General features: G+C 47.9%; 1 protein-coding gene across 1 annotated transcript; it reads right to left on the minus strand.

The window, feature by feature from the left end:
• Positions 1-2,859: 2,859 nt before the first annotated feature.
• Positions 2,860-14,619, minus strand: LOC119456876 (retinaldehyde-binding protein 1). The gene is made up of 5 exons (XM_049669114.1): positions 14,389-14,619; positions 9,984-10,227; positions 7,142-7,394; positions 3,672-3,782; positions 2,860-3,123 (listed from the first exon to the last, which is right to left on the minus strand). Exons 1-5 carry the CDS (start codon positions 14,543-14,545, stop codon positions 2,893-2,895), a joined length of 996 nt encoding a protein of 331 aa, XP_049525071.1. The 5' UTR covers positions 14,546-14,619; the 3' UTR covers positions 2,860-2,892.
• Between the last annotated feature and the right edge of the window lie 2,448 nt (positions 14,620-17,067).

A 17,067-nucleotide genomic window follows, 5' to 3' on the forward strand; every position in this document is an offset into this window, starting at 1 on the left:
TCTTCGTGCCCATTATCCTGGACACCATGTATAACACCATCGAGAGGCGAGCGCACTTTGTCATTAACTGTTCTTTTAGAGCAGTATTCTTTTTCTTCAGTTCTTTAATTTCACTTCCTTGGGATTCAGTATTTCTTAAAATGTCGTATTCACATGAAAGCAGTTCAAAGGATGTCTGCATTAATTCCATGATTTGGTGCTCCTTGCGCTTCTACTTTACTGTTAGTGGCTTCATGCTTCGCCAGTTGCTCTTCCTGCTTTTTTGCTTTTTCTCGATAGTATCTATGCGGCTCAGGATGACGTCAAGTTTAGCCATGATGTCTGCCAACGATTGAACTTCCAGATTACCCGATTTATCAGTGTCGTTTTTTTTTTTTTTTTTTTTTGCGCTGGCGCGCTTTGATTTTCCGGACGTACAGGTTGGACATGACCATCCTTGCAGCTTATCAAGGTTCATCTGTTTCAAGTTTGTTTTAGATACGCCTGAGTGATAAGCGTGCTTGCAGTCGGCATATTGTAGGTACTGGCCATCTGGCGAAATTCAAGACACACAAGCAAGGCAACCACGGTCAGACATTTTTCAGTGAAACACAGGTGCAATCCGGCGAAGCAAGAATAGACTAAAATAGGAAACAACAAAAGATAGCCTTGCCTGGACAGGCAAACCAAAATGCGTCAGCTCAGTCTAATGCACTCCGCCGGGCTGCAACCGGTGGCCAGAAGTTTGCTGCTTTTAAGCGTGATTGAGCTAGGACGAATTAAGTGGTTGGCTACTCTCCGCATGGCGTAATTGCATGCCTCGTTGACGCAACATCTGTCGTTGCTTGAAGGCTCCGTTCAGACCACGTGAGTAAGAGGCATCCGCAGATTCATTTCTTGTCGATGTGCACGTGGCAAAATCCGAGTCCTAGCCAGGCAAAGCATAATGCGTCAGCTCAGCCCAATGCTCTCCGCCGGACTGCGGAGTGCATTGGGAGCATATAAGCATACAGGGAGCATATAAGCCGATTGAGGCGGAGCGAGTTAAATTTTTACTCTCGTGGCGTCACGATCCTATCAAGCTTTCTCGCTTTATCGCTGTCGTAATGCTGGTACCCCAAAAAGCTCGAACAAGAGTTAAAATACGGAATCGAATATTGCAGTCAGCACTGACTGAGTGTCACAAACATGCTCTGAGCACAATAGCTCGCGGCTTTGTAGGACAGTTTGGGCACTCTTTCGCGCCTTGGCCACAACCTGGAGGATGACAAAGGCATCTTGTAAACGGGTGCTATAACTTTGGCGATATTACTTTACCACTGGATGTTCAAACGACTAGTGATTCGATTTGACAAAAATAAGTCCACCTATCGAAACGTTGGCAGCCTTTTTGAGACACTTTTTCCCTGTATATATAACTTCTATGCCACAGTGTGCTACTCCATCTGTCGGCCCCCTTCTTGATTTTAGACAGTGTAGTCGGAATGCGAAGGCCTTTCGAAATGCTATGGCGCCCACTGATTTCATTGTACGGGACATGTGCCTGTGTAATTTCTGCAGAATGTGCACGATTGTCACAGTAAAGCACCAAGATTACCTAATACACTGCAGTGAAAGCCGGTTTCTAAAAAAGGCGGATAATGTTGGTGACAGATCAGTTCTGAGGGGAATGCGCTTTCTAGAACACGTTTCATGAAAAAAAAGTAAAATGTCATCTATCCGACTGTAGCACGAACTTACAAAGGAAGGTTTCCCAGAAGGAAAGCTTCGCAGTTGAAGGGAATTTTGCCCTGGTCCAGGGTCGAACCCGGGACCAGCGCCTTTGCGCGGTGGTCGCTGTACCACCTGACTTAACCAGGAGGCTAGCAGGCTCACATCGAGGCCGCCTTGTGGGCTTCCGCAGAACTGATGTACTATGTTCAATATCGCGGTGTCTTGAGTTGTCGATCGATCCGGCATCGCGCTGCGATCTGCTAGCATCCTGGTTAGCTCAAATGTTAATGCGACCGACACGGGAAGGCGTGGGTTCCGGGTTCGATGGCGGGAAGTTGTAAGCAAGAAATGCTTTTAGCTCCCGTTGTCGGCGACCTTCAAGTGACCTGTAGCCAAAAGCCACAGCCGTTATCCGGGCATCGTTGTGAGAGCAAACGAGATCATCCAGGCACTCCAGTCAAAAGTTAAGGAAATGCGGTCTCTGACCTCCAACCCGTTGTACAGGACCGCATTACATACGCTAATTACTGCCTAAACAAATTGCAAAAAATAGTGCTTCCGAGTTCTTCCAAATGTTTGTTCATAATGGCACTGAAGCTGTAACTTCTAGTACGCTGAAGTTTTATTTGTCATTTCCAGTAGCGAAGTTCAAAAGGAAAATACAGGGCACCATACACGTGACTGTCATCAATTGGCGCTGAGACAGGGTTACCTATGCTTTTTTCAACTCCAATGGTCCGTGAGTTCCGCGGCGCGGATTTTGCGCCGGCTCGAGAGATGGCGCAACGCTGCGTGACCAATGCCGGCAGCGTCCGGCGCTCCCAAGGGCGCTCCGCGGGTGGCTGTTTGGCCGAGACGAGATTTGCAATCAGGTTCTGTCTGTGACAGGAAACTATTGCGTCCATATGGACCAGTGACAGTATGGCGTGGTGCGGTGTGGTATGGTGGGGTGTGCCGTTGCGAACATGCACTTCTGTAACATTTTAAGATTGTGGCTAGTAAAATCTCCAACGAATCTGCTTTACCGGTAGCCATTTCATGCTTACATCTACTCTCGATTACGGGAGAGTCAGCATTTTTTTTTTTTTGCAACTGTGAAGCTTTCTTGCTACATGCTACAAGACTGGTGGATGTCAGTTTTTTCCTTTCTATAGAGAACGTTGCTACTTCTTTTTCACGGGCTTATACCTTTTTAGGTGTTTACAGAAACGTTAGCTGGCTCTCAATCTCAGCCTCCGTGGCAAAGTCTTCTTCGTTTGTCCTCGTGTAGCCGTAGCTGCTGTTATCCCGGTAGTCATCGTCGTAACCTTCCAGGTCGTCCCAGAAACCCTCGAAGTTGACAGGTGGCGCCTGACCACCGTACTCTTCGGGAAGAACCTTGGGCGGGATTTCCTTATGGAGTTCCTCGAACTTTTCTCCGTGAAGGATAAACTGCGTTGGAAATAATAATGCCGAGTGACGATGATACATATTGTAACGGCGCGTCTGTCACAATATCAATGTTATTTCGTCAACAGTTAAACACCGCTCTTTACCCGTATCAGCGGAACTTTATTAAAGCAGTCCTGTAACATCTGTTACCACAAAATGTGTGTGGAATGCGTCTAGTATAAAGGTAATCTCGAGATTTTTTTCAAATAAGAAGTTTTGTAACGTACCTTTTATAAGCGGATCTATTGGCAGTCAAATGCGTGTACACGTTTTTTTACTGTCTACCCATCGCTAGATTTACCCTGTGATGATCCACCCAAATACCACACATATCTTTTTTTCCCTCAATCTTGCCGCTACTTTATCGAGAGCAAATATCAAGCAGCCTTCGATCACTATGCAACATGCTTTGACTTCTTCGCCGTTACGTAACAATGGTTTCTTTTCTCTCTCTCTCTTCCACCCTTTCTTTTTTCCTTTTTTTTGCGATGTATTCTTTCAAGCAAATGACAAGCCTACCGCTGCTGCAGATAACTTGATTCTCTCACCCTTTGTGCAAGCTTCGCCTTCAGGAAAGGCCGGATGAGCGTGAAGAACGTGTCGAACGCTAGACCTTGCTTCACATTGTGCATGGCCTTGAGTCGCATAGGCATACAATCCTGGAAAAAGAAAAACGCACAATCTCGTATTAACATTTTTCATAACGTTGCGAAAGCTGGAGCATAAATAGTAAAGAGGTGCGACGCATCAAATGCAACGACGAACCTGCCTTGAGTAAAGTATGCTGAACGTCGCGCTCCTCAGACACATTCGTCCTCCACCCATGCCACCCATTCAAGCTCCCGTCAGTGTTTCGCGCCCGTTCAACACAGCTTAAGGATTTATTTGCCTTGTGGTTTATACATAACAGTTGACAGCCACATATTCGTCATCGGTAAAGTCGGAAAATATATGACAGCGCGTTCATTTTACGAACACAACAAAGTAATCACGTAAACGAAATCAGTACGAACAGTGAAACTTTGATTTAGGTAACTTTTTCGTGAGATATTCCAAATTCAATTACTTGCGATAGTGAGGCAGCGCGAAACGTGTCGACGCGGAATTAATAATTCGAGCATAATCAATCTGAGTAATCTTTAATGGCGTAAGCATTTCTATGGTTACCCAACGAGAAAACCGCCCGAGTGTCCGTCCGTCCGTCCTCCGCGTGAGACGATCGCTTTCAAGACAGAGCCAGCTATGGAAAAAGACGACGACGAGCAGTGGCACGAGCACGAAGGCAGTATGGGAACGCAGGCGTGATCTGCGGCATCGCAGCCAGCTGTGGAAAAAGACGACGACGAACGCGCGAGCAGTGGCACAAGCCCGTCTCGGTGACCACGTGACGTGTGCAATCAGGCACGCACTAGGCACACCTTTAGTAAGCCATAACTGTGGATCACCCGTGGCTACGGATCGGAACATCATCAGCGCACCTGGTGCCGCCAGCTGCAGTAGTTTGCTTCCGTCAGCAGTTGACGTTGCGCCGCCTTCCGCAGCAGTTCGTGTCGCTACAGTCCTGTCGTATTTACCGTAATGGCGCCATGACGACCGCAGCCGCTGAGCACTGCTAGGATTCACCAGCAGTGTTGATTGTGAGCACACACCAGGTGGTTATACACTACTGAAATGCTTGCGCATCATTCAGATAACTCCATGAGGACACTCGATGTAAATATTTTTTGGTGAGCCAATAATATGTTCTCCAAAGGCAAAAAGATACGCCTATATTTTCGAACAGTTTGAGAAGTCGCTCATGAAGCCTCGCTGTCAGCTGCTTACATTGGGGTATATAAGGTTATTTCTATTCCGCTGAACTCCGCCACGAATGACCGTGCCACGTGTCAATGGAGCCAGTTTTAGACAGGCACTGCTAACTTACGATATATTGTAAAGCGTCCCTGCTTGCCGTGGTTAGCCTTTAGATTTCGTCTGTATATTTAAAGAGCATTGTGGCCAACCAATAAATAAACTTGTAACAATAAAACTGTTTACGCTTACTTCATGTCCTTTGGAACAAGTAAATGTAGGACTGAAACAGAATTGCTGTCTCTCCCGTAATCGAGGAGGCCTGGAATGGCCTCCTCGATTTCCGGTAGCCATGGAATGGCTACCGGAAAAGCAGATTGGGGCCGCGGCGCAGGCCTGAAAGGTGACTGAGCCGAAAGGAATTTGTTTTGAAATGAACCTCGTTGTAAGTCTCGTCTCGGTCAACCAACCATCCGCTGCGCGCCGGACGCTGTCGGCCTGGTCACGCAGCGTGGCGCCATCTCTTGAAGGAGGCGGCGCGAAACCCGCGCCGCGGAACTCATGGACCGCGGCGCGCCGAGACAACCCTGTCTCAGCGCCAAAAGATGAAAATCAAGTGTATGGTGCACTGTATCTGCCTTTTGAACGTCGCTATTGGGAATGAAAAATTAAACTTCAGCGTATACTAGAAGTTACAGCTTGAGTGATATTTCGAACAAACATTAAAAATAAATCGAAGGCAATATATATATATATATATATATATATATATATATATATATATATATAGAAAAGCTACACGTGGGCAATGACAGGGAACGTATTTAGTGGACGGTGTTGCGGTGGTGCCTCACGCTTGCATTCAAATGCGGCCGCCGCGGCCACATTCCCATCTCCATCATTCACCTCACCAGCCTCTGGTGAGATCGTGTCGCTGAGGCACCACGGCGAAGTAGGCCAGGTACTCTGAAATCCACTGATTTCTCTTACTTTGAGTTGATTGAAACACGGCGCGCAAAGTGCTACGGGTGCCGAAACTGAGCAGGATGCTGGCACCAGTGAACGAGCCTGACACCGCCAATCCCAAACACCAAGCCTGTCAGGCTTCAGTTATTCAGTTGTTCAATTCATCCCTTCGTTCATTCTTTCATTCGCTCTATCGTTGGCTTGCTTGCTTGCTTGCTTGCTTGCTGAGCCTGACACCGCCAACACCAACACTGTAAGGCTTCAGTTATTTGTTTGTCCATTTGTTCGTTCGTTCATTCGCTCGCTCATTTGTTTGGTCGCTTGATTCTTTCTTTTCTTCTTTGTTCTTGTTTGTTTTCTTTCTTCTTTCTTTCTTTCTTTCGTTCTTTCTTTCTTTTTTTTCCCTTCCTGCCACTGTCAAAGGTACTTACGCCTACTTTCTCATCAAATCCTTTAAATCCGCTCATCACCTCCTTTAAAACAGAATCATCGCTTTGCAAAGGTAGCCTGCAGTGAACACATTAATATGGTTTCAGACCTGACTACTCTACGTGTTGCAAACACGATCTGCCTTACTGGACATCCTAGATTTATGCTTTCAGGAAATAAGAACTAAATGTGCCTTTGGCAATCATTTAATGCGAACTATTCATGAGCTAATATCGTTAATTGCTGGTTACTAAAACGAGCTCTTTAATTAAGATGTTGGTCAAGTTTTAATTCGTAAATTGAAGTAGAAAAGGTAGCTAATATCTAATAAGCTAATATCGCTAATTGGTTGTTATTAAAATGAGCACTTTATTCAAGACGTTAGTGCAGAGTTTCAATTTGGAAATTGAAGAAGGTAGCTAGCGCTTACTGGCTTTGTTTATTTAACTTTCTAAGCATAAGGTAGGTTTGCATTGTTGTACTGAATACTCTCCGAGTAAAATAGCAAAGCGTAGTATAATAATAACTGACGCAATAATATAATGTTACAGACATTGACGCAGTCTTGTTCCGCAAGAACTTAATCGTAGATTCGCTGCAACGAGTTCCTACAAAAAGAGACAGGCAATGTTTTAATAAAACCAGCCATAACAAATCTGCATCCCAATTGTCGCATTGAGAACGCCGATGGATATATCCTGACGAAAACTTCAGTTTCTAATTACGACTCTGGCAAGAGTTTCGGTAGTCACAACTTCCGCCTTACTAGGTTTTTTGTTATATAATTCAAAATAATTCAAACAATCTGCAAAAAGGTAAGGCCCATACATACCTGCAGGTACTCAAAGCCTCTCCTGATCAAACCCACGTTAATGGCAAGCACTTTTTCTGCTGTGAAGCCACCATAGTCCACGAGTATCACCACGCCTTGCGTTTGTGTCGTTGGGTCTTTAGCCAGGTGCTCCAAGCACAGCATGCTAGCCCGATGGACATCCACGTAGGAGGATTCTTCGAGCACCCACATACCTGGGAAGTGGCATGGGGAAGAAAAAAAATATATGCATATCCAACGCACGTGTTGGACTCTATGTTAAGCGAAGTTTGCGCGAAGCGGTAATTAGATGCTATATAACTAAATGTGATGCGTCCCAGCCTCTTTCTTTTCATGCTATACAACATGTTATCTAACACATTGTTTCTGCGCCACACCGACCACGTTCATCCGTGCAATACGTTCAGGTTTATGCTCTACGCCGTTCACTAGCTATGCCGCAATGCAAACGCCAATTCAGGCGGATGGACAGTGTGAGACGTCGACGCAGCAATGTCACGAGGATGAAGGCGACGTTTAATGGTTGTCGAAAAATATTGCTTAGAGGGTGATATGCACGTAGAGGTACTACACATATCTAAATACATTTCAGCATTTTGTATACCCATCGTGTCACAATGGCGCATACCCATACTGATTTTGAAGGATTACGGGAAAAACGGCGGCAGGGGAGGGGGAGTGGGGGACGAAGGAGGCTTCGCTTTGGGATGACGACGGAAAAAAGATAGAGCTGTTTGGTCGGCAGCCTTGGGCCACCCACGGCAACGCAAGCGCAACATCCTAGTACGCACACTACTATAGCGATGCTGCGGCCTCCAACTTTTTTCTCTTTTTTCTGCGTCAGAGTAATGATGATACCGGGGGCGCATGCCACGACAGGTGGCGAAACTACCTATTTGGATTAAAAAATAAAATATATAGTCTGTATGGTTTCCACCAGTGGACAATTGACGTGGTCGCTCAATCAGGTCGTGCGGTCCACTGTGGCCAGTCATCTACATGAGGCATGTTGAAGTGTTTCACAATATCAGTTCACGAGGTTACTGAAGCGCGTGTGGAAATTACCCTTGGTAAATCTTGATCGGTGTCTCATTCGATTAGGGATTCAAGACCAACAAATGAATCCACACAGCGTCATGTAAAGGGAGTTAGGAAATGTCTTGCAAGTGACAAACTATGATCGCCAATTAAGCCAGTCGCGCCACTTGACGTAAACGCGAAACCACGTGTTCCTGTATGTAATTTGTTCCACTCCATCTGGTTATTTTAGAGCGCAGCTCTTAGGCGCCCGTTCCTGCGGCGAGCGTCGGCGTCGGGGTTGTCCCTCGTTACCCAGCGAACGAACACAGCGAAGGATAAAAGCGAACGCTGAGCGCAGCGGCAAATGAAAGACGGCGATAGCGAAGAGAGCGTGAGGCGTAAAGCGGAGGAGGAGGGTATGGCGAAAGCATGAGAAGGAAAACATGGTGCCGCGCAAGACCGGCTTTGCGGCGACGATGTCTATGAGACGGCCCCAGAGTAGCGCGCGTCGTCGGCATGGAAACAAAGTGCTGCATCAACGGAGGTCTGTTTGCGACGGCTGCTGTAAATCGCGCCCACGCGACATCCGCCCACCGCCTCTCGCGATCTCCCGATTAGCGAAGCATTAGCGCTACACTTCGCTCCGTTTGCAACGTGCCGCACGAGACAGATTATCCGCACCAGCCAATATATCGCGAAATGAAAACGCGTATACAGCTGCGCTAAAATTTCGCATTAGGGAGTATCGCAATTGCGGTGAATGCTTTTTACCCTCATAATAATTGTTTGTGTTGCGCCAATACCGTGCGCGAGCAAGAGCCTCTCATTCCTCGCAATCATGAGCCTTAGTCAGCTTTGCAATGCTCCCCATTCGTAAACGCTTCTCCATACTTCACTATGTATAAGACTTCAGAAAGCGCAGGGCAGTGCCTCCCCTGGACTCAAGTTACCACTGCGTTTCAATAAGTTTCTCGACAATCCTTAAATAAACTTTCCTAACAGGGCTCTCGCAGCGTCTATTGGTGAATTCTTTCCAAGCAGTTCATCATCGAAGAAATCGGCAAATCGTAGAAGAGCGTTATTCAAGCGAAGCTTGTATTGCCTCACAAGTGTCGGTGCCGTTGTAGGTGTGACCGCAAAAAAAAAAAAAAAAAAAAACCGCCTCGCGCAAGTGAAGGAAAACGGCAGGAAAGGCTAAGAATAGACCGCTGGTGAAACACGTGAGGCGCGCGCCCGTAACACGTGACGGGAGCACCCAATCAGGAGCAGGCGCGCGCCGGGGGAAGAGCAAGGAAAGGAAAGGGCCTCGCGCGCATTGCGTCGGGTCTCCTTTTCAGTGCACGCTCGGCAAACGGATAGGAAGGCCCCGCGTTGTTCGGTCGGCGGCGGAACAGGCCGCTTTCGACGAGAACGTCGCCGGGAGCAGGCTCGCGCTCGCCGTGCGGATCCTGCGAGCAGGCTCGGTTACAGCGGCAGACAGCTGATCCCACGTTAAAAGCCCGTCTTATCGAAGCCCAGCGTCAACGAAGGGCAATGAACCCCGAGGCCATAGAACGCGACACCCAATTTTGACGGTACAAGCTTCGCGTGCCCCCCTGTTCCCGGTTGGGGAAGGGCAGACGAATTTTTTTTAAAGGAGTCTCTATTTCAACCGAGGGGTGGCACTGTTCTACGCTTGATGGTGTCAATGAACAGCCTAATGTTGACGTCCATTTGTAAATGTTGCGGATACCACATTTCCAAACAGAGTCGGTTGAAAGCCAAGCGCTCCTGTTGTATACGTTGTTTACGTAGAATTCGGCACGAATTTCATCAATGATACCTACCGAGTTTGATAAAGAAGATTCGTCGTCCATAAGCATCCTTCTCTTTCATGACCATCATGACATTTCTCGTAGCTGGGGACACCTTAAAAGGCAGGAAGTCGCGAAACACTGGCCCGCTGGTTTTCCGAATCTTGTAATAGTTCTTCAGCGTGCGCAGGGCCGCCTCCACGTTGTATTTCCGCACTCGCAGGAACCTCAGAAGAAACTGCGCATCCTTCCGTGTGTTCAGGTCCTCTTCCTCTGCCGTAGAGTATACGAAAACCGTGCACTTAATAGTCTCCAAATGAAGTTAAGGATGTTAACACGTGATCGGTAAGGTCTGTCAGTGCTCAAACACCAGCGCGAGCGGACGGGAACACATACAGACGCAGTAGTAGCAGCAACAATGCTGTATATCTATGTGCGCCTTTATTATAGCGTTAACTATAAAATCAACCAAGCACATCAAATCATTTTTATTATCCCGTGTAGGCTAAGATATGTGGCTATAGCTACGTACGTAGCTTGAAGTAGCTCAAAACTCCTTATGAGGTATAATTACAAACATTCAGGCTGAAATAACATAGAACACTGTAATTGGATGCAATTTTGTTTCAATAAAACAGAACATAAAGGGGTAAAGATAAATTTAGCATGTCTCTGTACATAACAGAACGTAAATACGATATGATGATGATGATGAAAATGTATTTATTGTAGGATGGCACGATATAAAGCAGAAAACGTATAACGGTAAAGTTATACCGAATATCCCGGCTCGACACAGTTTCTTAGCAATGCTTTTTCTGTCAAAAATATCCCTTATCCACAGCACCATATAGGATTCCACGTTAAAGACAAAAATTACCAGCGCTTTTTTACCATTCAAAATGACGTTCGGTACCCAGTGGAGCCTACTCCCATAGTCTCACGAAAAGCTGAAGCTAGCTTGTTAAACTTCCATAACCTAAACCTATAATATCTACATCAAGTAGTTATGCATGTCCCTTAGACGGATAATTGCCACCTTTTAAACAGCGAAGCTGTTAAAGCCGGTGGTTAGTCCTGGGGGCGTGCGCAGGAACATCTCGCCAAGCGATGACGTCTCTCCGCGTCCCCTGGCAACGCGTCGCCTAGCAACGCCGAGCCTCGCAACAGCTGTGTAGGTGGAGCTAAACCGTGACGTCATCGTGCGTGCCGTCTCTTTGCCCAGCTTTACCGAGTCATGACGTCATCACGCCGAGCTCCCGCATAACCGTGTCGCCACAGCTGTGGTAGGCGGAGCTAAGACGTGACGTCACTGCGATGATCCTCGTAATAATAGCTCCGCGTCGCCGCTGCGGCGACATAATGCCCCACGTCTCCGCGCCGAGCACATCGCCGTGAGAATGGGGTTACCGAAGAAGTGCGTTACTCCTGAAGAAGAGAAAGCGCGGTGAGAAAACCATCGTGCCGCTACTCGAGAGCGAATGATACGACTTCCGACCAACCCCGAGTATCACGCCGGTGAAGCGGCGGCGAAACATCGGTGATTTGCAGAAGCATTCCTCGGTGGTTGACCCTGTCCTCATCTCCCAATTCCCTAACTCTTTTACCCTTAATAGGCCGATGAGCCATCCATATCTCAATAAAGCTTTACCATACCATACCATCTGCAGAAGATTCGGAGTTACGAGCTCGCGTTGCCGAGCAAAAGCGTGTGTGCAGCCAGGGACCGTATTCTGAAACGTTCCACTTCAGCGATAGTTCGCCTTTCGCCTTCAGGTGCGCGCTGATTGGCTGGCTGAGCAAAATTGAATGACGTCGGGCTCAACTAGCCAATCAGTTCATCTAAGTTTGCTAAAGTAGCCAATCAGCGCGCGCCTGAAGGCGAAAGGCGAACAATGGCCGAATTGTAACGTTTCAGAATACGGCCGCAGAAGCGTCGACAAAACGATCCGGTCCTGCGACTTAGTCGACCCGAGATAAAGCTAGGTGGGATCGACACCTTCGCTTTTTGCACAGTGTTCGCACCACTAGTGTGAAGCTGCCCCCATTTTTTTAATTCTTCCTCAAGGGTAACACATGGTACCTAACACAGGGGTACCTAACAGGGGTACGCCGAAAGGTTCGGTAGTCTCGCCACTCCTCTTCAACGTGGCCCTCCTCAAACTTCCCCGCCTCCTAGACACCATCCCAGGAATATGCCACGCTCTATATGCAGATGATGTCACACTGTGGATGAGAGGCGCAGGTACGAGCGAATAGGAGTACCGTCTTCAGGAGGTGGTCAACATCATCGAACAATACCTTAACACATGCGGCCTCCATTGTGGCCCGGATAAATGCGAGTTGTTAGTACTCGGGGCACGCACCCGGGGCAGGCCCCCAAGCCACGACGCACCAGACCCACAATTCCTTCTTCAAGGAGTCCCGATACTGAGAGTCGACTCGCTTTGAATCCTCGGACTCCATATACACAAGGACGGGTCCGGCTCTGCCACACTCCCCAGGCTACAGAACACCGTGGCACAGCTTACTCATCTCATACGACGAGTGGCCAATCGCCGCAATGGCCTCAAAGAGCACGGCACCTTGCGAATGGTACAAGCCCTCCTTTACAGCCGTATTGCATACGGAACTCCTTACCTCAGCCTGAGGACAGCGGAGAAACAAAGGCTAAACATCCTAATACAAAAGGCCACGAAGCTCGCCTTAGGACTGCCGACAACCGCCTCCATTGGCCGATTGCTTCGTATGGGAGTTCACAACTCCTGGGAAGAACTCGCGGAAGCACACCGCATTAACCAGATCCAGAGACTCAAGCTCACAACCACACGCCGAGCAGTCCTCAGACAGACAGGATACGCAACCAATCTAGAACTCGATGGCGAACCTAAGGACAAGATCACGTCGAAGCTCCGAGAATGTCTACAAGTTCATCGGATCCCTCGGAACATGCAACCAGAACACTATCGAGGCAGATGGCTCGCCAGGACAAACGCCATCAGACACAAGCACCGTAACGACCCGCAGGTACGCTACGTGGCCGCAGACAAGTATCCGGGCCGAAACGCCTTCGTCATCCGCGTCACAGACTACAGAGGGACGACACTGACGTTGGCGACAATTCTCGCCAAACGAGCGGACACAGCGGAGGAGGCCGCTGTAGCACTCGCCACCCATACAAGCGAGGATGCCATAGTGGTCTTCACCGACTCTCAAACAGCGGCGTGCAACTACATGAAGGGCAGGATCTCCGTCAAAGCGATCAACGTACTGAAACGTGGCGACACTCTTGCCCCCTACACCAGCATCATGTGGGTTCCGGGACACGAGGGACTCGAGGGGAATTAAGCGGCACACACCGCGGCCCGCGCAAGCGTCAACCGGGCCTCCCCATACGAAATTCTAGACATGTCCCACCCACCCACATCAGCGGAGGAAACGGAAACAATACCACTAACTTACCAAGCACTACTGCAGCACTATGGGCTAGGATGCAGGGTATACCTTCCACCCCATCCAAACCTAACGAAAAACGAAGGCACCGGCTACAGGCGACTCCAGAGCAATACCTTCACCCACGGAACCTTATTACTGCATCATTTCCAATCGACGCTATACAGTTACACCTGCCCACACTGCAACGTTCCAGACACCCTGGCGCACCTCCTACTGCAATGCAAGAACATCCGAGTAAGCATCACAGCGACACAACCAGTAGCAGCAAACGCAGACCCAAACCTCACTGAAACGGGGATGGCTGCGATCTCCAAGCCGGACCTGGTGAACCAGCGAGAACTCGTCGCCCGGGCCCGGCAGGCGATCCAGGCCAGAGGTTTCCTGGAATAAGGGACCCTCCTACCTCGACTGACAAGTCACTGTTTCAAATAAGGGTTCATTCATTCATTCATTCATTCATTCATTCCCCAAGGACGCTTTGTCTCCGGCGGGCTTTCTACAGAAATGGCGAGTCTGCTTCGACAGGCGTCTGCTGGAATTCTGCAAATGCATGACTTGGCATGGTAGTCAGACGTTTTGATCACACTGGACTTCTTCAGCTGTTCTAAAGCAACATGCTATATTGAAAACACTTTGAAATTAATTACAGCAAGAGCAACGACGCCTACGGCAACATTGTCAAGGTACATGGCTGCGCGCCGTTCTCAACGCCGCGATAAGTTCTAGCGAAGTGACTGTCTCTTGTGAAGCATCACACCAGCGGCATGCGATTGGGGTCGGGAAGGCACTTTCATCGCTTGCAACTACTCGCCGGTGACCTTGCTTTAGAATTCTACAACTGAAAAAATTAGGATAGCATGGACTAAACCAGACGTCCTACTTGCAGTACCTTCCGAGCCTTCCTCAAAGCCATCACAGTAGGTTACGTCGCTCCACACTCAAATATAATGTGATCCGGGATATCGATTCTTATCTCACCCGATAAAAGCTGGAGAAGCTTCGCAAGAGATTTCTTCCTCCGAGCGGGAGTCTCTCCGAGCTCATCTTCGGCGATCTGTTGAAGTCTGAACGGAAGCGCTTCTTCCGATGTGTCGAACACGTCCTCCACATATTTCTTCGTATACACTCCAGTCATCTCTGTAAGCGAAGCCTCGAGACGTGTATACTAGGCTCGCGTTGACGGCACTGCACCAATGCACCGCCACTCTGCGGTCAAAAAGGGTTAACATCTTCTCTCTGTGCGGAGAAAGTGGACGCAGAGAGGCGGGGCAAACGGTGTGGCCGAGTTTTGCTCTAAACTCGCAAACCGGTTGCCACGGGTCCAACGAAAGACGCGCCAGCCTGGAGCAGTGCTGCTCTGAGAGCAGCAAACATTGGTATCATTGTTGTTTTCATCTCCGGTTGGTGCATTTAGAAGGCTTGACGCTGAGAAAGAAGGATGACGGATGTAACTGTGCCGTGCTGGGGACAGCCAGACATGCAAATGCGCCACTTAAGAGCAACTTTGCGTGTTTGCACCAGTGTATATGCTTTTCGTCGGGTTTTTAGGGCGGTGTCCCTAAAACTACGGTTAGCCGTAAGTTTGGTTGGCTTTCATGTGCGCAGGGCCACACGTGCGTGACCTGTATAGTGCTCTGTCATGCATACGAACACGTTCCGGAATTATACCAATACTTAACTGTGGCATTGCGAATCAAGGAGGGGCGTCAGGCAAAACGTTTTGATTTTTGTTCCCTTTTTCACCAAAATAATGTCTCCAGAAGTTATATCCGGTATCTTGGACCGATGCGTCACAGTTCTTTTTCTTAGCATGGCGGTACCTCCATTGTTACTCTGTAGACAGTGGCGTTTCCCGGAGTGTAAACTTGTCTATAATCCCTAGTTGCTTATCGGCTGCAAGCCGCGCAGATCTTCCAAAAGCGGCGAAATGGGGGCTCCATCCTAGTCCTGCACTGTAGAAACAGTTGTGATCTAAAACAGCCGCTTCTAACGCACACTTCCAGCCACCTTTGAAGTCAGAGTAGAGAGCCAAGAATGTCTTCAGGTCACATATGACTCTCTCTGCAAGAGGATTGGCGTCTGGATGTTACGGGGCGGGAAAATGTAGTTAGACGCCGTGTTGCTGGGCCCAAGCACGAAGCTTGTCGCAACGAAAAGCGGGATCATTGTCGGCGACCAGGAAGGTCCCCCAAAATCCCAGAGCTTTAGGATCTCCTCTTGTACATTTTGTTGCCATTTATATTTCCATGACTGAGTAAATAAATGTTTCTTCTTATTCTTCAAAAGGTAGGAAGTCCTGACAAAAGGGACTGGTATGAGGATCTCATTCTTTAATTGCGACCAGCACTGCTGCTTTTTCAAACGACCAAAATTCGCCACCCTCAGAACATTACAGAACTCAATAGCGCAAATCATGAGGTCCTATGTTCGAAATACAAAGGTAAAATACGAGAAATAGTGTCGTAAAAATGAGAGCATAATTTTTATCTCAATACTGGCGCATTTTGGAAAGGCGCGGTATGGTCGTAAAATTAAATATGAAAAATAAAGGCAGGGAAGGTACGGCGTCCGTTCAGCCGCCTTAGTCGAGGCCCTCGCACATAATAGTGCATCTCGAAAAACAATGTACACCAATGTCACTGAAGTTGTATACAAGATGCACGTTGGCAAACATGCATAAGAACAGACTCAATAACGCATACATTAAACATGCTTTTAAATTTGAACATTAAAATTACCTTCAAATAATGAAGCCTTCTTTATAATCTGCAGTATAATGACGGAAACATTTCATTGTGAATACCAGGAGGTTAAAATTGTTTGATATTAATGGCGCGAAGGCTGTACATTATTTGCAAACTCTTCGAAAAATATTCGATATTCGAGTTGCTTCTGACACTATATTCGATTCGTATTTGTCTCGCTTTTACACTATTCAATTCGTATTCGAAACGGCCTCAAAAGCTGCTATTCGCGCACCCTTGTCTCTGGGACAATAATTTATTTTATAAACATGCGTCCCATACCGCGTCGTCCGTATAAGGATTGGTAAAGTAGAATGTCTCAAACGGAACTGATCAGTCATCCGCATTTTGCAGCACCAGCTCGTAAGAACACTTTTTAAAGTTTGCCCATTGCCCTCCCCTCGCCTTTGCACTTGCATGTGCCCACGGTACATGTGACAGCGTCAATTGTTAACAGTTCGTTTATTTACAATGAGCAGAAGCCTGCGGGCGATGTGAGAAAGTTTTCAGGAACCGGGTGGACCTAAGTGTGTTTTCCGAGTGTGACGTCAGTCGTGACGGAGGCGCTTTCGCGGGCCAATCGGTGAGCGCGGCAATGACGTCAGCAAGCGCTCTTTCCTTATCCGACCTCAGGCGCTGGCGCGCTACCCCTGCGTGATACCCTGCGCCCAACAATGCAAATGGCAGCCAAAGAAAGCTATTCGCCTTAAAAGAGCAGACGACTACACTCTAATAAGTATTTGTGCACTTTGGGGCTTATCTTGTCCCCAAACAATAATTACAATCTATCGTGCGCGCCTTTTCTTTCTTTAACGAATGGACCTTAAATAAAGCGTAGAAAAATTCTAAAGCTAGTAGCAATCAATCTTGCTACAGCAGACGGGTGGCGTGGTGAACGATTCAGAAACGTTTC

This window comes from Dermacentor silvarum, chromosome 6 (genome assembly GCF_013339745.2).
Source record: "Dermacentor silvarum isolate Dsil-2018 chromosome 6, BIME_Dsil_1.4, whole genome shotgun sequence".
NCBI classification, from domain to species: Eukaryota; Metazoa; Arthropoda; class Arachnida; order Ixodida; family Ixodidae; genus Dermacentor; species Dermacentor silvarum.

Coding starts and splice junctions, on each gene's coding strand:
- LOC119456876 (XM_049669114.1), bottom strand. CDS start 14,545: ATGACTGGAGTGTATACGAAGAAATATGTGGAGGACGTGTTCGACACA. Junction 7,395..9,983: donor TTCTTTATCAAACTCGGTAG/GTATCATTGATG, acceptor CGCTTAACATAG/AGTCCAACACGTGCGTTGGA. Junction 3,124..3,671: donor AGGCGAAGCTTGCACAAAGG/GTGAGAGAATCA, acceptor TTTCCAACGCAG/TTTATCCTTCACGGAGAAAA.